This window comes from Glandiceps talaboti, chromosome 19 (genome assembly GCF_964340395.1).
Source record: "Glandiceps talaboti chromosome 19, keGlaTala1.1, whole genome shotgun sequence".
Taxonomy (NCBI): Eukaryota; Metazoa; Hemichordata; class Enteropneusta; family Spengelidae; genus Glandiceps; species Glandiceps talaboti.
The window spans coordinates 1,117,216-1,138,108 of record NC_135567.1 but is presented as its reverse complement, the minus strand read 5'-3'; the positions used below and the strand labels follow the sequence as shown (position 1 = coordinate 1,138,108).

General features: G+C 30.8%; 1 protein-coding gene across 2 annotated transcripts in view; it reads right to left on the bottom strand.

Moving 5' to 3' along the window:
* LOC144450195 (uncharacterized) overlaps positions 1-20,893 on the bottom strand; it is a 60,865-nt gene that overhangs the window by 36,951 nt on the left and 3,021 nt on the right. For both annotated transcript variants that reach the window (XM_078140778.1, XM_078140779.1), the window contains exons 2-3: positions 16,634-16,756; positions 10,324-10,521 (exon numbers count right to left, since the gene is read on the bottom strand). In XM_078140778.1, coding sequence (XP_077996904.1) covers positions 10,324-10,521; positions 16,634-16,741 — 306 coding nt within the window. In that variant the 5' untranslated portion in view covers positions 16,742-16,756. The remainder of the gene's footprint in view (positions 1-10,323; positions 10,522-16,633; positions 16,757-20,893) is intronic.

The following is a 20,893-nucleotide window of genomic DNA, read 5'->3' as shown; positions in this document are numbered from 1 at the left end:
ATAGAACCCAATGAAGTGTCCTCATTTATGACATTATAGAACCCAATAAAGTGTCCTAATTTATGACATTATACAACCCAATAAAGTGTTCTAATGTATGACATTATAGAACCCAATAAAGTGTCCTAATTTATGACATTATACAACCCCATGAAGTGTCCTAATGTATGACATTATAGAACCCAATAAAGTGTCCTAATTTATGACATTATAGAACCCAATAAAGTGTCCTAATTTATGACATTATAGAACCCAATAAAGTGTCCTAATTTATGACATTATAGAACCCAATGAAGTGTCCTAATTTATGACATTATAGAACCCAATGAAGTGTCCTAATTTATGACATTATAGAACCCAATGAAGTGTCCTCATTTATGACATTATAGAACCCAATGAAGTGTCCTAATTTATGACATTATACAACCCAATGAAGTGTCCTAATTTATGACATTATAAAACCCAATAAAGTGTCCTAATTTATGACATTATACAACCCAATAAAGTGTCCTAATTTATGACATTATATACGGTGGCCCACAGGTGACAGACGAAAACTAAATTTGTGCTATAAATAATTGATTTTTGAGGGCAAAATATTTAATAAAAGGATAACACTTTTATTTCATACGACAAAACATTAATTTCTTGGGTCAATTTAGAAATATCAAAGCAAAAAACTACAATTTCTGTGACAAATAAATTCTTTTTACGGAGCAGAAAATTAATTTGCGAAACGAAAACTTTTATTCGTGTGGCCCACCTTTATTTTCGAGTGATAAAATGTAAATGTCAAGCCGGAATATGAATTTAAGTCCCTTACAATCTTATACTCTGACTGCAGAAACAACATTTGTCACCATACAACCTCCTTTTCTAATCGATGAGATTTACTTAACACAGGATGCAACATTAATGTTTGGGGACGAAACATTAATACGCGAGGACAAAACTTTCTTTTTGCTTGACGGAAGTTGGACTGCATGACGGAAATTGATTATATATCCCACAATCCTCGGCACACTCTTGGCGGCTATTTCAACTTCGCGACCAGCACTATATCTGATCACGTCAAGTGGTAAACACATCAATTGTTTCCAGTGTATAATTTTTTCTCTGTCTGTCTGTCTGTCTGTCTGTCTGTCTCTATCTCTGTCTGTCTCTATCTCTGTCTGTCTGTATGTATGTATGTATGTATGTATGTCTGTCTGTCTCTTCTGTCTGTATGTCTGGCTGTGTGTGTGTATGTATGTATGTCTCCCCCTCTGTATGTATGTCTGTCTGCCTGTCTTTATCTCTGTCTGTCTGTCTGTCTGTCTCTTCTGACTGGCTGTATGCTGTTTCTACCCAAATCAAAATTGAAAGAAAAAACCCTGCTGGCCAAGTATTTCAAAGTGTAGGTTACAGCCCTATGTAAGACATTTTGTTGCATCTATTTGGGTAATGAAAGTTTAAATCTTATATTGTAATGTATGGACGCTGAAGTCGATTGTCACTTTTATTATAATGCAGTGTACCATATAGTTGTACGGAAGTGGGGGTGGGTTATAATTACACATATTAAAATGTGTCGCGGGTTATGAAAATTATGGGGGGGGGGGGGGGCTACGAAATTCTTTTGACCAAAATAGTTTCTTCCCCCCCCCCTCCTCCCTGCCGTACGTTCTAACCGTAGCCTTATGTGATGAATAGCCGTGACATTACCCAACCCAATGATTAAGAGGACGCTTTAAAGTTCCACAAAGATCTTGTAAACATTTGGCATTTGAGATGAGGGACATGCATGTGGGTATAATAAATCTGATGGCACGGGTTCCTGCAACATGACAATCGCGCAAACATAATAATCACCCCCGTTTTGTTTTAGAAGTCAAAATGCCGCGTGAATCCATAGCAATTAAAAAGTGTTTTTTCAATGTCCATAAATAAAAACAGTTATCAGTACATTGTAAATGACATTTCGTCCTATAAGTACCTTTTAAAGTTTTGGTTGTGTGTTAACGTGGGCAAAGTAGAAACGATCGCGATATGAATACATAAAAACAATGGGTGAATCTCAATTATAGATCTTGATGAAACTAACTTCCTTTTTTCCAAGGGATTTTGTTTACGGAATCTTTTGATTTCATTGCATGTAGGAGGCATCTCTGAAGTAATTCATGATATATTGAAGAATAAGCTTACTTGGCTAAACATCGAAAAATGTCGGTTTCAAAGTATTCATTTTAGCAATAAATAGAATCAAGAAAAGATGCTATAGTTTGCAGCGTGAACAGTGCCACCAGGCGACTAAACTGAGAAAATACACAATAGCGTCATTGATGTGTATTGTAACACAATTTTAACTTTTTAAGGACTGGTGCTTATATTAATTGTCTTTTCAAAAGTTGGAGTCCATTATCCCCATGGAAAGTGAAAATCTCATTTTTGACATCAATTTCTTATATTGGAGCATACATCACAATACATCATGGCCTTTTGATAGTACATTTGTACATGTTTTGCGTGTGATTAAAGTTGGTGATTAGATCAAATTGTACTGAATGCTGGTGCTTCCCAAGGTTGCGTGTTGTCACCAACATTATTTTCAATTTATACTGATCACATGAGATGTAATTCTGCAATAAGTTGTCTGTTTAAATTTGCCGATGACATGGCACTTGTTGGTCTGTTACTCGATGAAGCTCTTCAGCTGAATATTTTAAAGAATTGGTGTAAAGACAGTTTTTTAGAAATGAATGTTTCAAAAACAAAATAATTAGTTGTAGCACATAAAGTAACTGACCAATTTACACCTGTATCAATGAATGGAGACTCTGTTGAAGTTGTCACTAGTTTCAAATACCTTGGGTCAATTCTTGATGGCAAGCTCTCCTTCGCCGAAAACACAGACTATATTGCGAAAAAAGCTCAACAGAGACTATATCTCCTTAGGAAATTAAAGTCATTCGATGTCAGTCAGAACGTGCTGCAATTAGTGTATAGATCTATTATAGAAAGTGTTTTGACTTTCAATATAATCTTTTGGTATGGTAATCTCACGGTTAAAAAAAAGAGTAAACTTTGTCGTATTGTAAATACAGCAGAGAAGATCATTGGCTGTCGTCAAACAACACTGGCATGTCATTATCATACGGCAGTTAACAGGAAAGCCCAGAAAGTAGTCAACGATTATATGCACCCCTTGCATAATTCTTTCACTATTAAAGCTCCCATCTGGTCACCGTCACAGAATGCCTCTTGCAAGGAAAAACCTTTTTAAAAAATCGTTCGTTCCAACAGCTGTGTCTATTTTAAACTCACTGTAAAGTCCTTTTAAACTCACTGTATGTATATGTATATGTATATGTATATATTGTACTTGTGTAAATTGTTTGTAAATTGTGTTTTGAGCCTAAAGACAAATTTCCGGATAATAAATTTATTGAATTGAATTGAATTGAATTGAATTGAATTGAACAGACAGCCAGACAGACAGACAGACAGACAGACAGACAGACAGACAGACAGACAGACAGACAGACAGACAGACAGACAGGCAGGCAGAGAAAAAAAATTATACACTGGAAACAATTGATGTGTTTACCACTTGACATGATCAGATATAGTGCTGGTCGCGAAGTTGAAATAGCCGCCAAGAGTGTGCCGAGGATTGTGGGATATATAATCAATTTCCGTCATGCAGTCCAACTTCCGTCAAGCAAAAAGAAAGTTTTGTCCTCGCGTATTAATGTTTCGTCCCCAAACATTAATGTTGCATCCTGTGTTAAGTAAATCTTGTCGATTAGAAAAGGAGGTTGTATGGTGACAAATGTTGTTTCTGCAGTCAGAGTATAAGATTGTAAGGGACTTAAATTCATATTCCGGCTTGACATTTACATTTTATCACTCGAAAATAAAGGTTGGGCCACACGAATAAAAGTTTTCGTTTCGCAATTAATTTTCTGCTCCGTAAAAAGAATTTATTTGTCACAGAAATTGTAGTTTTTTGCTTTGATATTTCTAAATTGACCCAAGAAATTAATGTTTTGTCGTATGAAATAAAAGTGTTATCCTTTTATTAAATATTTTGCCCTCAAAAATCAATTATTTATAGCACAAATTTAGTTTTCGTCTGTCACCTGTGGGCCGCCGTAATTATACAACCCAATGAAGTGTCCTAATTTATGACATTATACAACCCAATAAAGTGTCCTAATTTATGACATTATAGAACCCAATGAAGTGTCCTAATTTATGACATTATAGAACCCAATGAAGTGTCCTAATTTATGACATTATTCAACCCAATGAAGTGTCCTAATTTATGACATTATAGAACCCAATGAAGTGTCCTAATGTATGACATTATAGAACCCAATGAAGTGTCCTAATGTATGACATTATAAAACCAAATAAAGTGTCCTAATTTATGACATTATAGAACCCAATAAAGTGTCCTAATTTATGACATTATACAACCCAATAAAGTGTCCTAATTTATGACATTATACAACCCAATGAAGTGTCCTAATTTATGACATTATTCAACCCAATGAAGTGTCCTAATTTATGACATTATAGAACCCAATGAAGTGTCCTAATTTATGACATTATACAACCCAATGAAGTGTCCTAATTTATGACATTATTCAACCCAATAAAGTGTCCTAATTTATGACATTATACAACCCAATAAAGTGTCCTAATTTATGACATTATAGAACCCAATAAAGTGTCCTAATTTATGACATTATACAACCCAATAAAGTGTCCTAATTTATGACATTATACAACCCAATAAAGTGTCCTAATTTATGACATTATAGAACCCAATGAAGTGTCCTAATTTATGACATTATACAACCCAATGAAGTGTCCTAATTTATGACATTATAGAACCCAATGAAGTGTCCTAATTTATGACATTATACAACCCAATGAAGTGTCCTAATTTATGACATTATACAACCCAATGAAGTGTCCTCATTTATGACATTATAAAACCCAATAAAGTGTCCTAATTTATGACATTATACAACCCCATGAAGTGTCCTAATTTATGACATTATAGAACCCAATGAAGTGTCCTAATTTATGACATAATAGAACCCAATGAAGTGTCCTAATTTATGACATTATACAACCCAATGAAGTGTCCTAATTTATGACATTATAGAACTCAATAAAATGTCCTAATTTATGACATTATAGAACCCATTAAAGTGTCCTCATTTATGACATTATAGAACCCAATAAAGTGTCCTAATTTATGACATTATACAACCCAATAAAGTGTCCTAATTTATGACATTATAGAACCCAATAAAGTGTCCTCATTTATGACATTATACAACCCAATAAAGTGTCCTAATTTATGACATTATAGAACCCAATGAAGTGTCCTCATTTATGACATTATAGAACCCAATGAAGTGTCCTAATTTATGACATTATACAACCCAATAAAGTGTCCTAATTTATGACATTATACAACCCCATGAAGTGTCCTAATGTATGACATTATAGAACCCAATAAAGTGTCCTAATTTATGGCATTATAGAACCCAATGAAGTGTCCTAATTTATGACATTATAGAACCCAATAAAGTGTCCTAATTTATGACATTATAGAACCCAATGAAGTGTCCTAATGTATGACATTATACAACCCAATAAAGTGTCCAAATTTATGACATTATACAACCCAATAAAGTGTCCTAATTTATGACATTATACAACCCAATAAAGTGTCCTAATTTATGACATTATAGAACCCAATAAAGTGTCCTAATTTATGACATTATACAACCCAATAAAGTGTCCTAATTTATGACATTATAGAACCCAATAAAGTGTCCTAATTTATGACATTATAGAACCCAATAAAGTGTCCTAATGTATGACATTATACAACCCAATGAAGTGTCCTAATTTATGACATTATACAACCCAATAAAGTGTCCTAATTTATGACATTATACAACCCAATAAAGTGTCCTAATGTATGACATTATAAAACCCAATAAAGTGTCCTAATTTATGACATTATAGAACCCAATGAAGTGTCCTAATTTATGACATTATACAACCCAATGAAGTGTCCTAATTTATGACATTATACAACCCCATGAAGTGTCCTAATGTATGACATTATAGAACCCAATGAAGTGTCCTAATTTATGACATTATAGAACCCAATAAAGTGTCCTAATTTATGACATTATACAACCCAATAAAGTGTCCTAATTTATGACATTATACAACCCAATAAAGTGTCCTAATTTATGACATTATACAACCCAATGAAGTGTCCTAATTTATGACATTATACAACCCCATGAAGTGTCCTAATTTATGACATTATAGAACCCAATGAAGTGTCCTAATTTATGACATAATAGAACCCAATAAAGTGTCCTAATTTATGACATTATAGAACCCAATGAAGTGTCCTCATTTATGACATTATAGAACCCAATGAAGTGTCCTAATTTATGACATTATACAACCCAATAAAGTGTCCTAATTTATGACATTATACAACCCAATGAAGTGTCCTAATTTATGACATTATACAACCCAATGAAGTGTCCTAATTTATGACATTATACAACCCCATGAAGTGTCCTAATTTATGACATTATAGAACCCAATGAAGTGTCCTAATTTATGACATAATAGAACCCAATAAAGTGTCCTAATTTATGACATTATAGAACCCAATGAAGTGTCCTAATTTATGACATTATACAACCCCATGAAGTGTCCTAATTTATGACATTATAGAACCCAATGAAGTGTCCTAATTTATGACATAATAGAACCCAATAAAGTGTCCTAATTTATGACATAATAGAACCCAATGAAGTGTCCTAATTTATGACATTATAGAACCCAATGAAGTGTCCTAATTTATGACATTATAGAACCCAATGAAGTGTCCTAATTTATGACATTATAGAACCCAATGAAGTGTCCTAATTTATGGCATTATAGAACCCAATGAAGTGTCCTAATTTATGACATTATAGAACCCAATGAAGTGTCCTAATTTATGACATAATAGAACCCAATAAAGTGTCCTAATTTATGACATTATAGAACCCAATGAAGTGTCCTAATTTATGACATTATACAACCCCATGAAGTGTCCTAATTTATGACATTATAGAACCCAATGAAGTGTCCTAATTTATGACATAATAGAACCCAATAAAGTGTCCTAATTTATGACATTATAGAACCCAATGAAGTGTCCTAATTTATGACATTATACAACCCAATGAAGTGTCCTAATTTATGACATTATAGAACCCAATGAAGTGTCCTAATTTATGACATAATAGAACCCAATAAAGTGTCCTAATTTATGACATTATAGAACCCAATAAAGTGTCCTAATTTATGACATTATAGAACCCAATGAAGTGTCCTAATTTATGACATTATACAACCCCATGAAGTGTCCTAATTTATGACATTATAGAACCCAATAAAGTGTCCTAATTTATGACATTATAGAACCCAATGAAGTGTCCTAATTTATGACATTATACAACCCAATGAAGTGTCCTAATTTATGACATTATAGAACCCAATAAAGTGTCCTAATTTATGACATTATAGAACCCAATAAAGTGTCCTAATTTATGACATTATAGAACCCAATAAAGTGTCCTAATTTATGACATTATAGAACCCAATAAAGTGTCCTAATTTATGACATTATAGAACCCAATGAAGTGTCCTAATTTATGACATTATAGAACCCAATGAAGTGTCCTAATTTATGACATTATACAACCCAATGAAGTGTCCTAATTTATGACATTATAGAACCCAATGAAGTGTCCTAATTTATGACATTATAGAACCCAATAAAGTGTCCTAATTTATGACATTATACAACCCCATGAAGTGTCCTAATGTATGACATTATAGAACCCAATGAAGTGTCCTAATTTATGACATTATAGAACCCCATGAAGTGTCCTAATTTATGACATTATAGAACCCAATGAAGTGTCCTAATTTATGACATTATACAACCCCATGAAGTGTCCTCATTTATGACATTATAGAACCCAATAAAGTGTCCTAATTTATGACATTATAGAACCCAATAAAGTGTCCTAATTTATGACATTATACAACACAATAAAGTGTCCTAATTTATGACATTATAGAACCCAATAAAGTGTCCTAATTTATGACATTATAGAACCCAATAAAGTGTCCTAATTTATGACATTATAGAACCCAATAAAGTGTCCTAATTTATGACATTATAAAACCCAATAAAGTGTCCTAATTTATGACATTATAGAACCCAATGAAGTGTCCTAATTTATGGCATTATAGAACCCAATAAAGTGTCCTAATTTATGACATTATACAACCCAATAAAGTGTTCTTATTAATGACCTTGACATAATAAAAGACAATAGACATTGTTTCCCTGCTCTGTAATCATACCTTGTAATAATCTAAAACTGACAACATAAATAATTTATCTAGAAAGGTATATTTAGTTGATATCACTTAATAGCCATCTTCACCTGAATACTGGTGAGGCGTTAGTGTCAGCTGACCGGGGTAGTGTTACCACTGAGCTAGTCTGGTTTTAACATAGGACTGGTATAGACATTAACCCTTCCAGTTGCTAACATATACTGGTGTAGTGTTAGTGTCAGCCTAGTGTTAGCACTGAGTTAGTCTGGTGTTAACACACGTTTTAAAAACATTGATCCATGCTAGGTATAGGTGTTCATTTACTGAATGAATATCCAGTTACACACTGTCAGTTGTTGATGTGGGTGTGGTCTTGTTGCTAGGCATATTTGCATATACTTTTTTCTCTATTAATCTTGTGATGTTACCTTAGTTTTATACATGATCATTTGGCTGTTGCTATGCAAATGGTCTTGTTGCTAGGCATATTTGCATGTATTTTTGAATGTTTGTTTACTTGTCTATAATCTTTGTTGTTATCTTTGCGATATACACCATCATGTGGATGTTGCTTTGGGTATGGTTTTGTTGCTACGCATATTTGCATGCATTTTTTGAATGTTTGTTCACTTGGCTATTAATCCACTTGGTTATCTTTGTGATATACACTATTATTTGACTGTTGCTATGAGGATGTTGTTATTTTAGCAAAATACACTGGCATTTGTTTGTTGCTAAGGGCATGGTCAAGGTTGCTAGGGCCAAATGTGTCAGCATTTTAAAACAAAATTACTGAGTACTTTTTGAGATATAAGTTTTTGACCTCAATGCCCATTTTTACACCTAATTTGCATATCATTGATGATAACATTACATGCTTAATAGTTTGTCATCTACACATTAAATTTCAGCCCTATCTGTTCAGTAGTTTTGGAATTAAAGATTTTATTATCCCTAATTTGCATATTTCTGATGGGATCAATATGTCATGAACTAATCTTAAACTACCCATCCCTAAGAACATTCAAACCAAATGTCAGACTAAGCTGCTCAGTAGATTTTGAGTTTAAGTTTTTTTTAAACCAAAAATGACCTTTATTTACCCAAATCACCCACCTGTCATGAAATCATTTTGCTTTGAACATTTTCCAAACTAGACAGCAAAGGTAACATCCCCACCAAATATTAAAACAATCGGCCCAACATCCCCACCAAATATTAAAACAATCAGCCCAACATCCCAACCAAATATTAAAACAATCAGCCCAACATCCCCACCAAATATTAAAACAATCACCTCAACATCCCTACCAAATATTAAAACAATCAGCCCAACATCCCCACCAAATATTAAAACAATCAGCCCAACATCCCCACCAAATATTAAAACAATCAGCTCAACATCCCCACCAAGTATTAAAACAATCAGTCCAACATCCCCACCAAATATTAAAACAATCAGCCCAACATCCCAACCAAATATTAAAACAATCAGCCCAACATCCCCACCAAGTATTAAAACAATCAGTCCAACATCCCTACCAAATATTAAAACAATCAGCCTAACATCCACCAAATATTAAAACAATCAGCCCAACATCCCCACCAAATATTAAAACAATCAGCCCAGCAGTTCTTGAGTTCAAGTCATACATATAGACAGACATTGCACCATGCCACTACTAAACCTTATCAGTTCAGTGGTGCTAAAAAACCTTATGATGTATTAAAACATGGCAGTATGCATATTAATAAAGAATAAACCTTACAATATCCTAAATAGACGCCCACTTACTTAATAGATTCTCACTTGTTGAATACAAAATATGTACTTGCACATGGGCAACATTTGGGATTGGTGTGTTTTAGAAATGTCCTGTAAATTCTTACCATATCCTTAGCATTGATATCAGCACCATGTTTCATAAGTAGCTCAACAAGTTGTACGTGTCCTTCCTGTGCAGCCATGTGTAGCGGTGTTCTATCAACTTTAGTCCTGGCATCACGGCTTACACCAGCTCTCAATAACACCTCAGCTGTGGACAAGTGACCCATCTGTGCGGCCATGTGAAGAGGGGATGTACCCAGCTAGAAAGTACACAATAAAATAGACATAGAATGAGATATATGTATATGTATAATACCATAGCTAAAATAGACATAGAATAAAGTATATGTATAATACCATAGCTATAATAGACATAGAATAAAGTATATGTATAATACCATAGCTAAAATAGACAGAATAAAGTATATGTATAATACCATAGCTATAATAGACATAGAATAAAGTATATGTATAATACCATAGCTAAAATAGACAGAATAAAGTATATGTATAATACCATAGCTAAAATAGACATAGAATAAAGTATATGTATAATACCATAGCTATAATAGACATAGAAATAAAGTATATGTATAATACCATAGCTAAAATAGATAGAATAAAGTATATGTATAATACCATAGCTATAATAGACATAGAATAAAGTATATGTATAATACCATAGCTAAAATAGACAGAATAAAGTATATGTATAATACCATAGCTATAATAGATAGAATAAAGTATATGTATAATACCATAGCTATAATAGACATAGAATAAAGTATATGTATAATACCATAGCTAAAATAGACAGAATAAAGTATATGTATAATACCATAGCTAAAATAGACAGAATAAAGTATATGTATAATACCATAGCTATAATAGACATAGAATAAAGTATATGTATAATACCATAGCTAAAATAGACAGAATAAAGTATATGTATAATACCATAGCTATAATAGACATAGAATAAAGTATATGTATAACGCCATACCTAAAATAGACATAGAATAAAGTATATGTATAATACCATAGCTAAAATAGATAGAATAAAGTATATGTATAATACCATAGCTAAAATAGACAGAATAAAGTATATGTATAATACCATAGCTATAATAGACATAGAATAAAGTATATGTATAATACCATAGCTATAATAGACATAGAATAAAGTATATGTATAATACCATAGCTAAAATAGACAGAATAAAGTATATGTATAATACCATAGCTAAAATAGACAGAATAAAGTATATGTATAATACCATAGCTATAATAGACATAGAATAAAGTATATGTATAATACCATAGCTAAAATAGACAGAATAAAGTATATGTATAATACCATAGCTAAAATAGACATAGAATAAAGTATATGTATAATACCATAGCTAAAATAGATAGAATAAAGTATATGTATAATACCATAGCTATAATAGACATAGAATAAAGTATATGTATAATACCATAGCTAAAATAGACAGAATAAAGTATATGTATAATACCATAGCTAAAATAGACAGAATAAAGTATTTGTATAATACCATAGCTAAAATAGACAGAATAAAGTATATGTATAATACCATAGCTAAAATAGACAGAATAAAGTATATGTATAATACCATAGCTAAAATAGACATAGAATAAAGTATATGTATAATACCATAGCTAAAATAGACAGAATAAAGTATATGTATAATACCATAGCTAAAATAGACACAGAATAAAGTATATGTATAATACCATAGCTAAAATAGACAGAATAAAGTATATGTATAATACCATAGCTAAAATAGACATAGAATAAAGTATATGTATAACACCATAGCTATAATAGACAGAATAAAGTATATGTATAATACCATAGCTAAAATAGACATAGAATAAAGTATATGTATAATACCATAGCTATAATAGACAGAATAAAGTATATGTATAATACCATAGCTAAAATAGACAGAATAAAGTATATGTATAATACCATAGCTATAATAGACATAGAATAAAGTATATGTATAATACCATAGCTAAAATAGACAGAATAAAGTATATGTATAATACCATAGCTAAAATAGATAGAATAAAGTATATGTATAATACCATAGCTAAAATAGATATAGAATAAAGTATATGTATAATACCATAGCTATAATAGACAGAATAAAGTATATGTATAACACCATAGCTAAAATAGACATAGAATAAAGTATATGTATAATACCATAGCTAAAATAGACAGAATAAAGTATATGTATAATACTATAGCTAAAATAGACATAGAATAAAGTATATGTATAACGCCATACCTAAAATAGACAGAATAAAGTATATGTATAATACCATAGCTAAAATAGACAGAATAAAGTATATGTATAACGCCATACCTAAAATAGACAGAATAAAGTATATGCATAATACCATAGCTAAAATAGACATAGAATAAAGTATATGTATAATACCATAGCTATAATAGACATAGAATAAAGTATATGTATAATACCATAGCTAAAATAGACAGAATAAAGTATATGTATAATACCATAGCTAAAATAGACAGAATAAAGTATATGTATAATACCATAGCTATAATAGACATAGAATAAAGTATATGTATAATACCATAGCTAAAATAGACATAGAATAAAGTATATGTATAATACCATAGCTATAATAGACATAGAATAAAGTATATGTATAATACCATAGCTAAAATAGACAGAATAAAGTATATGTATAATACCATAGCTAAAATAGACAGAATAAAGTATATGTATAATACCATAGCTAAAATAGACAGAATAAAGTATATGTATAATACCATAGCTAAAATAGACAGAATAAAGTATATGTATAATACCATAGCTAAAATAGATAGAATAAAGTATATGTATAATACCATAGCTATAATAGACAAAATAAAGTATATGTATAATACCATAGCTATAATAGACAGAATAAAGTATATGTATAATACCATAGCTAAAATAGACAAAATAAAGTATATGTATAATACCATAGCTAAAATAGATAGAATAAAGTATATGTATAATACCATAGCTAAAATAGACAGAATAAAGTATATGTATAATACCATAGCTAAAATAGACAAAATAAAGTATATGTATAATACCATAGCTAAAATAGACATAGAATAAAGTATATGTATAATACCATAGCTAAAATAGACAGAATAAAGTATATGTATAATACCATAGCTAAAATAGACAGAATAAAGTATATGTATAATACCATAGCTATAATAGACATAGAATAAAGTATATGTATAATACCATAGCTAAAATAGACAGAATAAAGTATATGTATAATACCATAGCTAAAATAGATAGAATAAAGTATATGTATAATACCATAGCTATAATAGACATAGAAATAAAGTATATGTATAATACCATAGCTAAAATAGACAGAATAAAGTATTTGTATAACACCATAGCTAAAATAGACAGAATAAAGTATATGTATAATACCATAGCTAAAATAGACATAGAATAAAGTATATGTATAATACCATAGCTAAAATAGACAGAATAAAGTATATGTATAATACCATAGCTAAAATAGACAGAATGAAGTATATGTATAATACCATAGCTATAATAGACATAGAATAAAGTATATGTATAATACCATAGCTAAAATAGACAGAATAAAGTATTTGTATAACACCATAGCTAAAATAGACAGAATAAAGTATATGTATAATACCATAGCTATAATAGACAGAATAAAGTATATGTATAATACCATAGCTAAAATAGATAGAATAAAGTATATGTATAATACCATAGCTAAAATAGACATAGAATAAAGTATATGTATAATACCATAGCTAAAATAGACAGAATAAAGTATTTGTATAACACCATAGCTAAAATAGACATAGAATAAAGTATATGTATAATACCATAGCTAAAATAGACAGAATAAAGTATATGTATAATACCATAGCTAAAATAGACATAATAAAGTATATGTATAATACCATAGCTATAATAGACATAGAATAAAGTATATGTATAATACCATAGCTAAAATAGACAGAATAAAGTATATGTATAATACCATAGCTAAAATAGACAGAATAAAGTATATGTATAATACCATAGCTAAAATAGACATAGAATAAAGTATATGTATAATACCATAGCTAAAATAGACATAGAATAAAGTATAATATGTATAATACCATAGCTATAATAGACATAGAATAAAGTATATGTATAATACCATAGCTAAAATAGACACAGAATAAAGTATATGTATAATACCATAGCTAAAATAGATAGAATAAAGTATATGTATAATACCATAGCTAAAATAGACAGAATAAAGTATATGTATAATACCATAGCTAAAATAGACATAGAATAAAGTATATGTATAATACCATAGCTAAAATAGACACAGAATAAAGTATATGTATAATACCATAGCTAAAATAGACAGAATAAAGTATTTGTATATCACCATAGCTAAAATAGACATAGAATAAAGTATATGTATAATACCATAGCTAAAATAGACAGAATAAAGTATATGTATAATACCATAGCTAAAATAGATAGAATAAAGTATATGTATAATACCATAGCTAAAATAGACATAGAATAAAGTATATGTATAATACCATAGCTAAAATAGATAGAATAAAGTACATGTATAATACCATAGCTAAAATAGACATAGAATAAAGTATATGTATAATACCATAGCTAAAATAGACACAGAATAAAGTATATGTATAATACCATAGCTAAAATAGACAGAATAAAGTATTTGTATATCACCATAGCTAAAATAGACATAGAATAAAGTATATGTATAATACCATAGCTAAAATAGACAGAATAAAGTATATGTATAATACCATAGCTAAAATAGATAGAATAAAGTATATGTATAATACCATAGCTAAAATAGACAGAATAAAGTATATGTATAATACCATAGCTAAAATAGACATAGAATAAAGTGTATGTATAATACCATAGCTAAAATAGACAGAATAAAGTATATGTATAATACCATAGCTAAAATAGATAGAATAAAGTATATGTATAATACCATAGCTAAAATAGACAGAATAAAGTATATGTATAATACCATAGCTAAAATAGACATAGAATAAAGTATATGTATAATACCATAGCTAAAATAGACATAGAATAAAGTATATGTATAATACCATAGCTAAAATAGACAGAATAAAGTATATGTATAATACCATAGCTATAATAGACAGAATAAAGTATATGTATAATACCATAGCTAAAATAGACAAAATAAAGTATATGTATAATACCATAGCTATAATAGACAGAATAAAGTATATGTATAATACCATAGCTATAATAGACATAGAATAAAGTATATGTATAATACCATAGCTAAAATAGATAGAATAAAGTATATGTATAATACCATAGCTAAAATAGATAGAATAAAGTATATGTATAATACCATAGCTAAAATAGATAGAATAAAGTATATGTATAATACCATAGCTAAAATAGACATAGAATAAAGTATATGTATAATACCATAGCTAAAATAGACATAGAATAAAGTATATGTATAATACCATAGCTATAATAGATAGAATAAAGTATATGTATAATACCATAGCTATAATAGATAGAATAAAGTATATGTATAATACCATAGCTAAAATAGACATAGAATAAAGTATATGTATAATACCATAGCTATAATAGACATAGAATAAAGTATATGTATAATACCATAGCTAAAATAGACAGAATAAAGTATATGTATAATACCATAGCTAAAATAGACATAGAATAAAGTATATGTATAATACCATAGCTAAAATAGACAGAATAAAGTATATGTATAATACCATAGCTAAAATAGACATAGAATAAAGTATATGTATAATACCATAGCTAAAATAGACATAGAATAAAGTATATGTATAATACCATAGCTATAATAGACATAGAATAAAGTATATGTATAATACCATAGCTAAAATAGATAGAATAAAGTATATGTATAATACCATAGCTAAAATAGACAGAATAAAGTATATGTATAACACCATAGCTAAAATAGACATAGAATAAAGTATATGTATAATACCATAGCTATAATAGACATAGAATAAAGTATATGTATAATACCATAGCTAAAATAGATAGAATAAAGTATATGTATAACACCATAGCTAAAATAGACAGAATAAAGTATAATATGTATAATACCATAGCTATAATAGATAGAATAAACCTAGTGACATGATGTGTCTGGGTGGTAAAATTCTACTTTAGTCACATGACATGTAAAATTCTAGTAAATTTGACATGAATCTTGTCTTACCCAATCTGTTGTAAATGGTGCACCATTAGACATCAAAGTTCTCACTTCTTCATCTCTTCCAGTCTTAGCCGCTTCTAGTAATCTCTTTCCTAAATCCACTAATGACATGGCGATGAATGGAGTCTGAAAACATCAATAAAATAAATAAATGTATTAATAAATAAATAAATAAAATAAATATCAAAGTGTGTAAAAATTTCCGTTATTTAAATGAAGCTGCAAACACACAAATACATTGGTACACGTACACATGTAATATAAACATTGAAATACCTCACAATGCAAATACACATATCATATGTAGACACAGGTACATAAATACATAGATGTAGACACAGGTACACAAATACATAGATGTAGACACATGTACACAAATACATAGATGTAGACACAGGTATACAAATACATAGATGTAGACACAGGTACATAAATACATAGATGTAGACACAGGTACACAAATACATAGATGTAGACACATGTACACAAATACATAGATGTAGACACAGGTATACAAATACATAGATGTAGACACAGGTACATAAATACATAGATGTAGACACAGGTACACAAATACATAGATGTAGACACATGTACACAAATACATAGATGTAGACACAGGTATACAAATACATAGATGTAGACACATGTACACAAATACATAGATATAGACACATGTACACAAATACATAGATGTAGACACATGTACACAAATACATAGATGTAGACACAGGTACATAAATACATAGATGTAGACACATGTACATAAATACATAGATGTAGACACAGGTACACAAATACATAGATATAGACACATGTACACAAATACATAGATGTAGACACATGTACACAAATACATAGATGTAGACACATGTACATAAATACATAGATGTAGACACAGGTACATAAATACATAGATGTAGACACATGTACATAAATACATAGATGTAGACACAGGTACACAAATACATAGATGTAGACACAGGTATACACAAATACATAGATGTAGACACATGTACACAAATACATAGATGTAGACACATGTACATAAATACATAGATGTAGACACATGTACACAAATACATAGATGTAGACACAGGTATACAAATACATAGATGTAGACACAGGTATACAAATACATAGATGTAGACACATGTATACAAATACATAGATGTAGACACATGTCCACAAATACATAGATGTAGACACATGTATACACAAATACATAGATGTAGACACATGTATACAAATACATAGATGTAGACACATGTACACAGATACATAGATGTAGACACATGTATACACAAATACATAGATGTAGACACATGTATACACAAATACATAGATGTAGACACATGTATACACAAATACATAGATGTAGACACATGTATACACAAATACATAGATGTAGACACATGTATACACAAATACAGTGTACACACACATGCATATATACACACAAATACTAATCAATGTTGAAAGAGTATGTTACTGAACAAAAACTTGAAATGTCGCCATGAAGGCAAATACTCGCTCGCCAACTATAGAAGTATACATATATAAACAATTCTAATGTGTATTTGGTGGCCATATTGGCATTTAAAACATGTATTTGGTGGCCATATTGGCATTTAAAACGTGTATTTGGTGGCCATGTTGGAATTTAAAACATGTATTTGGTGGCCATATTGGAATTTAAAATGTGTACTTGGTGTCCATATTGGAATTTAAAATGTGTATTTGGTGTCCACATTGGAATTTAAAATGTGTATTTGGTGGCCATATTGGCATTTAAAACATGTATTTGGTGGCCATGTTGGAATTTAAAACATGTATTTGGTGGCCATATTGGAATTTAAAATGTGTACTTGGTGTCCATATTGGAATTTAAAATGTGTATTTGGTGGCCATATTGGAATATAAAACGTGTATTTGGTGGCCATATTGGAATTTAAAATGTGTATTTGGTGTCCATATTGGAATTTAAAATGTGTATTTGGTGGCCATATTGGAATATAAAACGTGTATTTGGTGGCCATATTGGAATTTAAAATGTGTATTTGGTGTCCATATTGGAATTTAAAATGTGTATTTGGTGGCCATATTGGAATATAAAACGTGTATTTGGTGGCCATATTGGAATATAAAACATGTATTTGGTGGCCATATTGGAATTTAAAATGTGTATTTGGTGGCCATATTGGAATTTAAAATGTGTATTCGGTGGCCATATTGGAATATAAAACGTGTATTTGGTGGCCATATTGGAATATAAAATGTCAGTCATATCAAGTACAACCCAAAACACCAAAGTAATGAGTTTTCTGGATGTACCACATTCGTTTATAGCATCCAACCAATACACTCATTAATACAAGTCAGTCTGCCATCAACACTATATTGGACCAAGTCTGGAACCAATACACTCATTAATACAAGTCAGTCTGCCATCAACACTATATTGGACCAAGTCTGGCACCAATACACTCATTAATACAAGTTAGTCTGCCATCAACACTATATTGGACCAAGTCTGGCACCAATACACTCATTAATACAAGTTAGTCTGCCATCAACACTATATTGCACCAAGTCTGGAACCAATACACTCATTAATACAAGTCAGTCTGCCATCAACACTATATTGCACCAAGTCTGGCACCAATACACTCATTAATACAAGTCAGTCTGCCATCAACACTATATTGCACCAAGTCTGGCACCAATACACTCATTAATACAAGTTAGTCTGCCATCAACACTATATTGCACCAAGTCTGGCACCAATACACTCATTAATACAAGTTAGTCTGCCATCAACACTATATTGCACCAAGTCTGGCACCAATACACTCATTAATACAAGTTAGTCTGCCATCAACACTATATTGCACCAAGTCTGGCACCAATACACTCATTAATACAAGTTAGTCTGCCATCAACACTATATTGCACCAAGTCTGGCACCAATACACTCATTAATACAAGTCAGTCTGCCATCAACACTATATTGGACCAAGTCTGGAACCAATACACTCATTAATACAAGTCAGTCTGCCATCAACACTATATTGGACCAAGTCTGGAACCAATACACTCATTAATACAAGTTAGTTAGCTGCAATAACTGTAGTCTATCTGCTAGACCTCGGATGTTCTTCTGATAGAATATGACACATGACCGAACATCGCTATCGAGGATGGAACATCCAAGGTCTAGCAAATGTCATCGGGATATAAATAACTACCAATCAGAGAACCGCATTAGCGACAAGCACAAACAGAGGATAATAGCTAATTTTTCATGCATATTCATCTTGAGGAGTAGTCTATCAGCTAGCCCTCGGATGTTCTTCCGATAAAATACGACACACAGCCGAACAACGCTATCGAGGATGGAACATCCAAGGTCTAGCAAATGTCATCAGGATATAAATAACTACCAATCAGAGAACCGCATTAGCGACAAGCACAAACAGAGGATAATAGCTAATTTTTCATGCATATTCATCTTGAGGAGTAGTCTATCAGCTAGCCCTCGGATGTTCTTCCGATAAAATACGACACACAGCCGAACAACGCTATTGAGGATGGAACATCCAAGGTCTAGCGAATGTCATCAGGATATAAATAACTGCCAATCAGAGAACCGTATTAGCGACAAGCACAAACAGAGGACAATAGCTAAATTTTCATGCATATTCATCTTAAGGAGGGGCTTGTATAAATAACCACCAATGCGTTAACTGAAATGTGTGAATGACAACGTCTATACACTCATCAAACTCACAATTACCATAAACCGATAAGCCATAGTAATGACATAAATGTGTTTGTCAACACTTGCATGCAGAGATTCCCCGAGGTCATAGGTTATTGAATATATTAAAGTATATATATGCATAGATGGCCCAACCCACCACTCAATGTAATCTCAATGGAATGTCCGGTCTGAAAATGACATTCGCTAGACTGTTCGGGCAGGCCCTCACATGCGAACTTCGTTCGCCTATAGTTATAGCATCGAAAGAAAGCCTGAACGTCTAGCAGCAAGACTACTTGAGGAGGGGCTTGTAAAAGTAACCACCAATGAGTTAACTGAAATGTGTGAATGACAACGTCTACACACTCATTAAACTCACAATTACCATAAACCAATAAGACATATTAATGACATAAATGTGTTTGTCAACACCTGCATGCAGAGATTGCATATATTAAAGTATATATATGCATACATGGCCCAACCATAGACCCTACACC